This window comes from Moschus berezovskii, chromosome 9 (assembly GCF_049115385.1).
Source record: "Moschus berezovskii isolate FMDL1 chromosome 9, NW_MosBer_1.0, whole genome shotgun sequence".
In the NCBI taxonomy this organism is placed as follows: domain Eukaryota; kingdom Metazoa; phylum Chordata; class Mammalia; order Artiodactyla; family Moschidae; genus Moschus; species Moschus berezovskii.
This window is the reverse complement of record NC_142468.1, coordinates 64,360,239-64,372,806: the sequence shown is the minus strand read 5'-3', so window position 1 is coordinate 64,372,806 and position 12,568 is coordinate 64,360,239. Positions and strand designations below refer to the sequence as shown.

General features: G+C 36.8%; 1 protein-coding gene across 1 annotated transcript in view; it reads right to left on the bottom strand.

The window, feature by feature from the left end:
* Positions 1-12,568, bottom strand: part of MDGA2 (MAM domain containing glycosylphosphatidylinositol anchor 2) — a 962,529-nt gene that overhangs the window by 389,687 nt on the left and 560,274 nt on the right. Inside the window, exon 4 of the mRNA XM_055436380.2 lies at positions 1,959-2,155. Within this exon, the coding sequence (XP_055292355.1) occupies positions 1,959-2,155 (197 nt within the window). The remainder of the gene's footprint in view (positions 1-1,958; positions 2,156-12,568) is intronic.

Below are 12,568 nucleotides of genomic sequence, written 5' to 3'. Positions count from 1 at the left end.
AAACTAAAATTATATGCTATTGGCAATTATCAGCTACAGCAGGCGAATCCAGAGCACAGAATTTTAAGAACAATTTGTTTCTTAAACACTTTTTTAAGATAAGTAATTCGGAGGGTCAAAACAGCAGAGTTCCAAGTACAGTAAAAACCAGAAAAAGCATATGTTATGCTGCTGCTGCTGCTGCTGCTGCGTCGCTTCAGTCGTGTCCGACTCTGTGCGACCCCATGGACGGCAGCCGACCAGGCTCCGCTGTCCCTGGGATTCTCCAGGCAAGAACACTGGAGTGGGTTGCCATGTTATGCTGCACAGTTTTAATATTCATATCAAAGAAAGTATCAGTATTGAAATTAAAAAGTTGCTTTTCTCATAAAGAGTGGGAGAAAAATAAGGAAGAGAAAATAAGTAACTTTTAAAAGGCAGAATCAACAGCTGTTAGTCTAAGAGCTCCTTTAAGATACATTTTTTCAGTTGCTAACACAGAAACAGCAACAAATTCAAAGGAATGAATGAAAAATTTGATTGTGCTTATTTAATAACTTTGAAAACAAATTCTTAATTACTTGGAAAACATAAAAGTTTCCCCCAAATTTCATGTGTTTATTTTTAAGTGACAAGACCCATCTTAAAGTAAGAAGCTGCCTACAGTGCTTCAGTACTTAGTGAATATGTGTTTAGAATTGCCTTAGTATGGTAAATATCATGTGAACAGAAAATTATGCTTTCTGAATTTTAACAACATCTATATTTTAAAAGAAGTTGACAATAGAAGAAGCAAATAGATGATAGGTTATCATGTATTCAGATTTCTAAACCTTAGGGACATCAACCTACTAAATAGTGTTAACAAATTTTTAAGTTATTTTGCTAACTAAAAACAATGAAGCTTAGTAAAAATTGCATAATGAACTGCAATAGGTATTTAATGCTGCATTTAATAAAAAAAGGGATGATGGGAAATTTATAATCTCAGGATAATCTTATATTATTAGAGAGTTGGGATATGAAATGTAAAAATCTTTAACATTCTTAAATTAGAATATTTATAGTATTTTAAATTAATTATATATTTCCCTCCTATGGACATTTGATGCCTCAAACTTTAACGGTGTAGTCAGATTCTTGTTTATCTTGTTACCTATATAATTAAAAAATAATAGTCACAATTATTTTGAAACTTTTTCCAAGTACATTTTTTTTTAATTTAAAATCTTTTCTTTGTTAGTTAGGTTTGTGTTCTCTTCTAAATGTCAACAGTATCTTTAAAATTACAGCATTCAAAAATTCCCACAACTTCTGTGTCTCAAGAATCATTAATTCAATAAACTACACTTCAATAAAATTTTTTAAAAAATGCATTACAGAAGAATGTTCCATATTACATGCACTCTATATAAAATTAATTAAAATGTTCTTTTTATTAAATAAGTTTTTAATGACTAAGATATATTAACTTTTACATAATTATGATTCTATTCTTAAACTAAGCCAAAATCGAAAAAGAACAAAGAAAATTTGATAATTTTTCCCCCTAAAACCAAAACCAAATAAATTTCAAGTACATTTATTCATTTCCTTAAAATGAATTTACCATTGCAAATGTGGAAATCAGAATACTATATGAAGCATTTCTCACCAAAAAAGAAAACAAATCAGACAGCATATGTATAATTATGGACTTTAGAGTGAAATTTGGGAAAACCTATGGACAAAGAAATATTTAGGATACATTCATTTAACTTGTTTTCAAGAGGTAACTTGATACATGTAACCACTACATGAAAAACAAACAAATTGTTTTTCATTATTTGAGTCCTTTGATCTTTCAACTAACTATATATTGCTTTTTTTAAAAAAAACTACATTTTCAAATAGAAAAGTATTTCAAGTATTGCAATGCTGCCAGAGTTAGGAAAGTATCCAGCAGAGTGGGGTGGAAATACTATTACATCAGTTCCTACCTGGGTAAAGAATGGTTCATAAATCTCAACGCCTTTATCAGATCCTTGTAGTAAAACCTCCTGGCCACGTCTCCAGCTGTACCGCACAGGTGGATTGGAATTGGCAACACACCGAAGAAACACTGTTCTCTCATAATAAAACTGTTCTTTAGCTTCACCTATACTTTGATGAACAGTTACTACTGGATCATCCAAATCTAGAAAACATAAAAATAGTGTTATGAATTATATGGCTTTAAAGTACTGAACATATAAAACTTTACCAAAGCTTAATTTTCTTAATTGAATGTATTACTTTTAACTAGACTCTTTTTCATTGAGTTCATTGAACTCAGTTGCAGAGAAATTTCCAGTGATAGAAGGTAAAGACAAATAATAGCTGCTTCTTAAGATCTCTATTTGCTGAAATAGTACAAATGACTACATATTTCTAATGCATTGTCAACAGCCACATAAAACAGAGTTCCAAGAGTGAGATTGGAAAATTCAGATTAGCCAATGAATTATAATCATAGAAAAAATTTCCAAGCATCTCAGTTGACTCTTAACTTTACCATACTTCCTTTTCCAATTATTCATAACATATATTTCAAAAATAAAATAATTTATGTTTATAAATTATTATAACCTTTATAGTAAGAAAATATGACCTTGTGCCAGATTAAATTTTCCTTCATTTCAGATTTTCTATTCCACTTTGGCTGATTTAAAATATACTAGCAGAAGGTGCTATTAAAATGCATTAATATTTCTATTACTGAATATTGGAACTAAAATTTTGCTGTTCTGCATGCATCCTAAAGAAGGGATACACAGGAATTAGACTCCTAGATTTCAAACTATACTACAAAGCTACAGCAACCAAGACAGTATGGTACTGCATAAAAACCTACATACAGATCAATGGAACAAGATAAAAAGCCCAACGATAACCCCACACACCTATGGTAACCTAATCTATGACAACAAGAGGCAAGAATATACAATGGATAAAATACAGTCTCTTCAATATATGATGCTGGGAAAACTGGATAGCCATAAATAAAAGAATGAAATTAGAATACTCCCTAATATCATACACAAAAATAAACTCAAAATGGATTAAAGATCTAAATGTAAGGCTAGACCCCATAAAACTCTTAGAGGAAAACAGAGGCAGAACACTCTTGATGTAAATTTGAGCCACCTCCTAGAAAATAAAAACAAAAGTAAACAAATGAGATGCAATTAAACTTAAAAGCTTTTGCACAGCAAAGGAAACCATAGACAAAACAAAAAGGCAACCCTCAAATTAGAGAAAATATTTGCAAACAAAACAACCAACAAAGGATTAATCTCCAAAATATAAAAACGGCTCATGTGGTTCGGTATCAAAAAAATAAATAACTCAGTCAAAAAATGAGAGGAAGATCTACCAAAAAATAGACACTTCTCCAAAGAAGACATCTAGATGGCCAACAAACACACAAAAAGATTCTCAATATCTCTAATTATTAGAGAAATACAAATCAAAACTACAATAAAGTACCACCTCATATCAATGAGAATTGCTATCATCAAAATATCTACAAACAATAAATTCTGGAGAGGGTTTGGAGGAAAAAGAACCCTCCACACTTTTGGTGGGAATGTAAATTGATACACTCATTGTGGAGAAATGTAAAGAGGTTCCTCAAAAAACAAAAATAGAACTACAAGATGACCCATTCCTGGGCATAAACCATATTTCAAAACCATAATTCAAAAAGATATTAAATACATGCACGCCAATGTTCATTGCAGATCTATTTACAATAGCCAGGACATGGAGGCCACCTAAATGTCTACCAACAGAGGAATGGATAAAGAGGATGTGGAACATATATACAATGGAATATTACTCAGTCATTAAAAATAATTAAATAATACCACTCACAGCAACATGGATGCATCCAGAGAATGTCATACAGTGTGAAGTAAGTCAGAAAGTGAAAAGCAAATGTCATATAATATCACCTATATGTGTGGTCTAGAAAAATGATACAGATGAACTATTTGCAAAACAGAAATAAAACCACAGATGGAGAGAACAAATGCATGGACGCCAAAAGGGGAAGAGGGAGTGGGATGAATTGGGAGACTGGAATTGACACATATGCACTAATATGTATAAAATAACTAATGAGTACCTACTGTATAGCATAGGGAATTCTATTAGATGCTCAGTGAGAAGGCAATCTAAAAAGGAGAGGATATATGTGTGATCTACTTTGTTATACAGCAGAAACTAACACAATATTGTAAAGGAACTATACTTCAATAAAAATTAATTTAAAAAAGGGGTATCCACGACGTGCATGCCTAGTCACTTCGGTCGTGTCTGACTCTCTGTGACCCTACGGACCATGGCCTGCCAGGCTCCTCTGTCCAGGGGATACTCCAGGCAAGAATACTGGAGTGGGTTGCCATTTCCTTCTCCAATATCCACGACAAGGTTTAACCTATATTTTCTGGAAACAATTTATGAATATCTTGCGCTTTGTGGGCCACACAGTCTTTATCTCAACTGTGATAAACTCTATCATTATAATGGCAAAGCATCCAAAGACAACAGGTAAATGAATGAAAGATGAAGGTTGCTGAGTTCCATAAAATTGCATTTACAAATGAATGTGCCTCAGCCCGAGGTGGCTCATGGGCCATAGTCTGCATGGATTACCAACCTCTGATAGAATATCCCAGGTTCTTAAGAGAAAAAGAAATCAGGAGTGTATTAGCTTTAAAACAATTATATTGCATGTTTGAAACTTTCTAAGAGCGTAAATCTTAAAAGTTCTTATTACAAAGAAAACAAATTCATAACTTTGTATGGTGACAGATGGTAACTAGAATTATTGTGGCAATCATTTTACAATGTATGCAAATTGGAATAATTATATTGTATACTTGGAAATAATATCATTCTATATGTCAATTAAAAAGCAGAGACATTACTTTGCCAACCAAGGTCCGTCTAGTCAAGGCAATGGTTTTTCCCGTGGTCATGTATGGATGTGAGAGTTGGACTGTGAAGAAAGCTGATCGCCGAAGAATCGATGCTTTTGAACTGTGGTGTTGGAGAAGATTCTTGAGAGTCCCTTATACTGCAAGGAGATCCAACCAGTCCATTCTAAAGGAGATCAATCCTGGGTGTTCATTGGAGGGACTGATGCTAAAGCTGAAACTGCAATACTTTGGCCACCTCATGCGATGAGTTGACTCACTGGAAAAGACTCTGATGCTGGGAAAGGTTGGGGGTGGGAGGAGAAGGGGACGACGGAGAATGAGATGGCTGGATGCCATCACCGACTCTGTGGACATGAGTTTGAGTGTACTCCGGGAGTTGGTGATGGACAGGGAAGCCTGGTGTGCTGTGATTCATGGGGTTGCGGAGAGTCGGACACGACTGAGCGACTAAACTGAACTGAACTGAACTGAACTGATATGTCAATTATACTTCAACTAAAATAAACACACACAAAAAGTTTATAATTATGTGTTAAAATAATAAAAAGGCAACTAAAACGGAGATCCAACCAGTCCATTCTAAAGAAGATCAATCCTGGGTGTTCATTGGAAGGACTGATGCTAAAGCTGAAACTGCAATACTTTGGCCACCTCATGCGACGAGTTGACTCACTGGGAAAGACTCTGATGCTGGGAAGGATTGGGGGTGGGAGGAGAAGGGGATGACAGAGAATGAGATGGCTGGATGGCATCACTGACTCGATGGACATGAGTTTGAGTGAACTCCGGGAGTTGGTGTTGGACAGGGAAGCCTGGTGTGCTGTGATTCATGGGGTCGCAAAGAGTTGGACACGACTGAGCAACTGAACTGAACTGAAGTGCTTCCTTAAGGAATCAAAGTAAAGAACAAAATTCCAAATTTACACAGTTTTTAAAAAACTTTTTTCCAATATGAATTGCTTGACAGTCCTATTTAGATATCTAGTTTTGCAATATTCTTATTTTTTTTTCCAACATTAGAATTTTTTCACAGCTACCTCAATGGCCTCTAATTTTAGTAGTGAAAATTTAGAGAACAACTGTTGGTTTTTTGGAAAAGCTGTAGGAACTTTCAGTTTATATTCATTTTATTAGCTGTACAGGAATATATGCCTGGTTTTAATAAGCTGGAGTATTCAGGAATCCCAGCATCATTACCATGAAATGTTTAAAGGTCTTTAAATTCCATCAAATGATCAAATGGTCTCTTATTTGATGATTAGGCTTTTTACATATAAATCAAATCCTACAGGAGATTGATGAGCTGAATTTCATCTTAGTGGCTTGAAAAAAAGGTACTGTAAGTCCATTGTAGACAACTTATTTTGTCTTGTTCATAACATAATTTCTACCAGTTACAGTTTCTTTTTAGAGATATGAACTGTGTTATATTGTTTAATAAAATCTGAAGCTGAAAATTTCTGGAACAAAACAGATTTGAATGGAAACAGGATAACAATGGTAATGCTCTTTGGGTTCTAAATAGTTAATAGTATTGTACTTTTCAACTTCCATTCGTTGATGCATCCCTAGTTCTTTTCACATTAGGCAGTGGTGTCCATAATTGCAGTCAGAATAGACCAAAGCTGAACAATCCTTTAACCATGCTCTTCCCTGACTTTGATGAGTTTCAGGTAAGAATCCAATCCCATGACAATGGTTTACAGAACATTGTATTGGCAGAATTACCTGTTAGATTCACCCATGTTTAGGAATTTCTATTTCAGAAAACTCCAGAATGTTTTTTTTTACACTCAAAAACAAATACGCCACTCAGGGTTACCTTCCTGTACGGTATAAGACATTTCTGTCTGTTATTTTTATTACTATTTTAAAAATCTAAAAACATGTAACAGTGAAAGTAGCAAACAAATAAAACCAAACAAGGCAAAAACAACATTTCTGTTAGACAAGTCAAATAATGGCATGGCTAAAAAATATTTTAAGTAAGATTATACATTTATGTACACATACATATATACATATATGATAGTTTAAGTGACATAGAAATATAGTGACATAAGAAATATATATCCTTTAAAAATGGATATATTAAGTAAGATTATACATTTATGTACACATACATATATACATATATGGTAGTTTAAGTGACATAGAAATATATATACTTTAAAAATGCGTTTAATATATATTCGTTGTATTACTGCATATAGACTGAATGTGTGTATTTGCTTTAGGTCAGGTTTCTTGAAAGAGAAACTCTAAGACAGAGATATGTGTTCACAAAGTGGAAATTACCTTCAACACTCGTGGGGAAGTAAAGGAAGTAGACTGGTTAAGAAGGATAGTGGAACAATACAGCAGTTGCGTCTAAGTTTCACAGTAGCTCTAGGGAAGATTTGGAGCCCTGAGATCCTCCCAAACTGGAGGGGCTGTACTGCCTTAAGACAAGGAAGCTAAACCTTTGTACTTCAATCCTTTCCCTCATCAACCAGTCCCGTCAAGTGTTCTGTTCTCCTCAACTTTGGAAGGGGCAGTTCTGTCTGGCTTGGGATAATTTCTAGAGAAGGAGTTAGCTGATGGTCATCAATGTTAAAAGTATTAGTGGCTGTCGGATTAAGTGTTTCAGCCCTGAGGAAAGGATCTGGGGGTGCACTTCAGCATCTACTCAGATCTACCTGCCAGATACCAAAAGTCAGCTATTCCAGGATTCTCGATAGCCACCTTTCCTGGGGAATCTTTTTTTAAAAGAAACCATTGTGGGATGATAGTCATCATCTCCGTATACTATTACCATTCTAGATTGCTCTCATCCTAGGCTAGTACATCTTTTGATATAAGTAGTTTACCTAGTGAGACTACCAGATCTTTGTCACTGGGGATGTTGAGCCCCTGGTAACCATGCTCTTCTCAAGCCATTAGTGATGCATTTGTCTGTTTACCACCAAAATTGGACAACAGAATAGCAAGAAATGGCTCGGTGGATCAACTGGGTAAGGAATATATTCTTACTGCCTTGTTGTATAACAACAATCTTACCTTCAAGCTGACCATACAGGCCAGTTACTCCTTCCAGGATGGTGATTCCTTGCATCTGCTATTTCCTGACACAGGAAGCCTAAAGTAACAGCAGCCAACTCTTGAAGATTAATGGGACTCTTGCAGTGTCATTTAAGAAAAAGCTTTTTTCCTTTCTGAGAACTGGAACATCTAAACTGGCAGAAACCAGCGTTGTGGGGAGGGAAACATAAATTCCCCAACAGGATCACTGAACGTGATGGTAGTAAGTAGGGTCTCTGCTTCATTCTGGAACTTATGTATTCCACCTACACTCCCCACTCCCCAAAAAGAAAGAAAGAAACGGAAATAAAAGCATCATATAATGACGGTCATTGATTTAGGATGTATACTGCATCTCGGAAGACGGCACCCATTCCTTACTGGATATTATCTCTCCAAGACTTAGATGCCTCCTCCAAAGGCTATTCTATCACCCTAGTAAGTTTATTTTTTAGGTGGTATTGAATATGATATGACTAGAGATTCCCACAGCAATGTTCCCACTGCTACATCTTAATTGCTATAAAATTTGCTTCTGGTCCCATGGGCATTTAGGTAGGATCATGTATTAAGAATAAAACATTCTAAAAGGCTTTGGATAGGACTGATGCTGGCTAAGGTCAGCAGAAAAGTTCATATTCAGAGTAGGCATCAAATTCAATTGAAATGATACACTGTTATTTTCAGGGTAAAAAAAAAAAAGAAACATTCTAACATAATCTACTGGTTGGCATTCTTGATGGATAATGCTTTATCAAGAAGAAATGGTGTCTGGTGTCTATTGTTGCCAGATTAGATATTCAGCAGTGACATTAGAGGAGAAGGCAATGGCAACCCACTCCAGTGCTCTTGCCTGGGAAATCCCATGGAGGGAGGAGCCTGGTAGGCTGCAGTCCATGGGATCACTAAGAGTCGGACACAACTGAGCTACTTCACTTTCACTTTTCACTTTCATGCACTGGAGAAGGAAATGGCAACCCACTCCAGTGTTCTTGCCTGGAGAATCCCAGGGACGGGGGCCTGGTGGGCTGCCATCTATGGGGCTGCACAGAGTCGGACACGACTGACATGACTTAGCAGCAGTAGCAGTGACATTAGACAGGTCAAACTTCATGAATGATAACCGAAATTTAAAGCTTATGCATAGCCTCTCTCCGTATCATTATAGCTATTCTTTTCAGGAGTCTGTTGTCCTGAAAATGAGGAGCCAATGACAGAAACTGGTTGGTATCAACTGTCTGTGTTACTCTGTCAATTTCATTATTTTGTTTTGCTTCTATGGTAGATAATTTTCAGTGTTCATTAACATGCAATACAAAAGTTCAATACTTCATGGCACACCCACAGGTCCATACAAATGCTTGAGGATATCTCCCCTGTTCACTCAAAACAACTGACCAGGTACATTGTCCAAGTCAAAGTTCTATCCACTGAGATAATTTCCCGTTATTACCTGTCGATCAAGGACATCACAGAGTGGGGCTCTCCTGAAGTAACAATCCAATTTCCAGCCTGCATACATGTACTGAGCTGACTATGAAATATGCTTAGCCTTTTTGCCCTACTATTATCTCAAACAAGACCCTCCATATGGTCATTACGATTTTAGAGAGAGAAACTGGCAAAACACTGACAGCTGTCATGGGGGTCTGGGCACTTGCTTGTATAGCTTACCTGGCCCTGGTCGTGCCTCATCTTAGATGTACCACTTCCATATGATGATGGACTACTGATAGCCTGCCCTATTTTAAGACTGAGTGCTTGGCAGATACGACAAAATGCAATGCATGACTGGCACTTTAGGACACTGGTCTGAAAATTACCATGTTCAACAAATGAACAAGGAGTCTTGACTTTTTATTATATCACCATATTCATCCTCCTGATTATCCATCTGTTTTAACTGTGTATATGGGGCAATACCCTTGTTGACTATCCATTTATTTTGCCCCAAGGGATGCTATGTTCTATTGACCATCTCTAGAGCTCTCTGTGGGCTTCCCACATGTCCTAGTGGTAAAGAATCCACCTGTCAATGCAGGAGACTAAGAGATGCAAGATAGATCCCTGGGTCAGGAAGATCCCCTGAAGTAGGATATGGCAACCAGCTCCACTATTCTTGCCTGGAAAGTTCAATGGAGGGAATGCAAAGAGTTGAACACAATTAAGCAACTGGGCACATGCACACACACACACACACACACACACACACACACACACACACACACAGCTCTCTGTGAGTCTAGAGCACTGGATGCATTTGAACTGTCACCTCCCCTCTATTATTCTGTAATCCCAGCATCCCACTGGTATCAGGAAGACCAATTCTGTAACAGCATCTCCTACTATGAACATTTGTCTGCAAAGAACAGTCACCCCTAACTCTCAGTGACGCCTACATCTCAGTCTTCAGTACATTCCTATTGATTTAATAAATGTGGTGTCTTTTGAGCCTTTACATGAAATATACTGAGTTGATGACATTTTTAGGCTCTAACTGGTAAATTCATTCTAGCATGCTTACATATGGGTCTTCTGATCTCATTTTATTCTATATACACAGCAGTTGTGGCACATATACTTTTATTGTGGGGCTCACTGCTTTCCCCAAGCTTCCAAACACCATCCTAACAGCAGCAACTATCTCCTGCTATTCTGGCTAGGGTCTGCATCTTATATCATGGGAGAATGCTCCCACATCAGTAATCTCTTATTCTTTCTCTCTACTTGATCTTATTCTCCATCTCTAATCTTAGTCAGTGTTACTGTCAGTCCCATTTGGTACAGCAGCCTCAGGATCCTATTCCCGTGTACTCTCTTGATTCTTACTAGCAATTGGATAGGGTCTGCAGCTCATTTGAAGCATAGCATAGGCTCGTCCTCTCCCTTAGAAACCAAGCATTTCCATGCCAGATCATGTCATCTGTTGACCCTACATACCACAAAAGGAAGAAGACACTGCAACATCTTTAAGTGGGATAGAAATTATACCCTCCAATTAGAAGAAATGGTACACTTACTTAGGTCCACAGTGTTTAAGAAAATCTAGGTTTTCAACATTTTTGAGACCATAAACCCAGATACAGCCCACCTCTCCAAGTCAGGATTCTACTTATTCCCAGCTGGGGTTCAGATCCTGGCTTGGCTGATTTGCTGAGGCTGAGGATTCACACTTCTCTGGAATTCTGCTATACTTTTAAATAAGTTCTAAGCTTTATTATCAGCTTTTATAACCTCCGGCTAAAGATGATAAGACTTTCTTTATATTCTGTAAAGAGACTTTCTTATCCTCACATATCACCTTCAATTCATGATTAATCACACTCAGTCTTTTATTCTTTCTCTTCACTGTATAAATAGAACTCAGCAGAAATGGATTATATTGTACTTATTACTTTCCATTGAATTCCTCAAAAGCCCAAGATATTGAATTCACAGAACATTACTTTCCATTGGTACCCATTCTTGTTCACCATCTGTGAAGGTTTTAACAATCTCAAATCTATAGCATTCAAAGGCTATCCACAGTCTACCTACCACCAGCAGTGGGATTCTCACTGCCAGCTGATTACTGGGCTGATGAGTGATCCAACATCCTATTTTAGACTCTACTTCCTCAGACCATCTAGAATTATTCCTTGACAATATGATTCTCTGATGAAGATATGCTCTCAGGAAATTTACAGGGCAGTGCTTTCAGGATCAATTTTTGTGGTTATGTGCAGAAAAGAAAAAAAGGGGGGAAGATAGCATTAGGTAGTGAGGGGAGTTAAACTGTGATACATCACTACAAAGTTGCCATATGATCCAGAGGAGCTCCAGACTTGAGATGGTCTTTCAGAGTTCTCCTACAAAGGATAACGATCAGTCACTGATTAGGCCTGGTAAGGATGAGGCTTGAACTTGGGTTAGGCAAGCTAACCCAAGCTAACCGAGGCTCTTTCCAGCTAAGGTAGTTTCATGAGAGCCATTCACTTGAGAGTCACAATCTTCCAACAATCCCAGGATATATAGAGAGAATGAGATGGCTGGATGGCATCACCGACTCTGTGGACATGAGTTTGAGTGAACTCCAGGAGTTGGTGATGGACAGGGAGGCCTGGCGTGCTGTGATTCATGGGGTCGTGGAGAGTCGGACACGACTGAGCAACTCAACTGAACCGAACTGAACTGAACCTGCTATACTGTTTAACTGTAAGATAACTTTCTACATTTACTCATCATTAGTTTTCACACTAGAGGCTTATACTCTTACCAAACCACGTTGAGGTATCTTACATTATTGATGATATTTTACTGACATTTATTTCTTCTCTTTAAATTTCTTTCAGTTTTATAAGCTAAGTAGGTAAAATTCAAACATCTAGAAATGATATTCATCAACAAATGCAAAGTGCTTTTTGAAACCACAGGATTGATTTTAAATAATTTAATGGAGGTCAGATTCCTCATATTTATCAAATAAACCATTGAATGTAATATTTGATGCATGAATATTTTATATATTTTTAAATAACAAACCTAATATAGTTTTCTATAAGACATAGCTCAATGTGCATAAGATC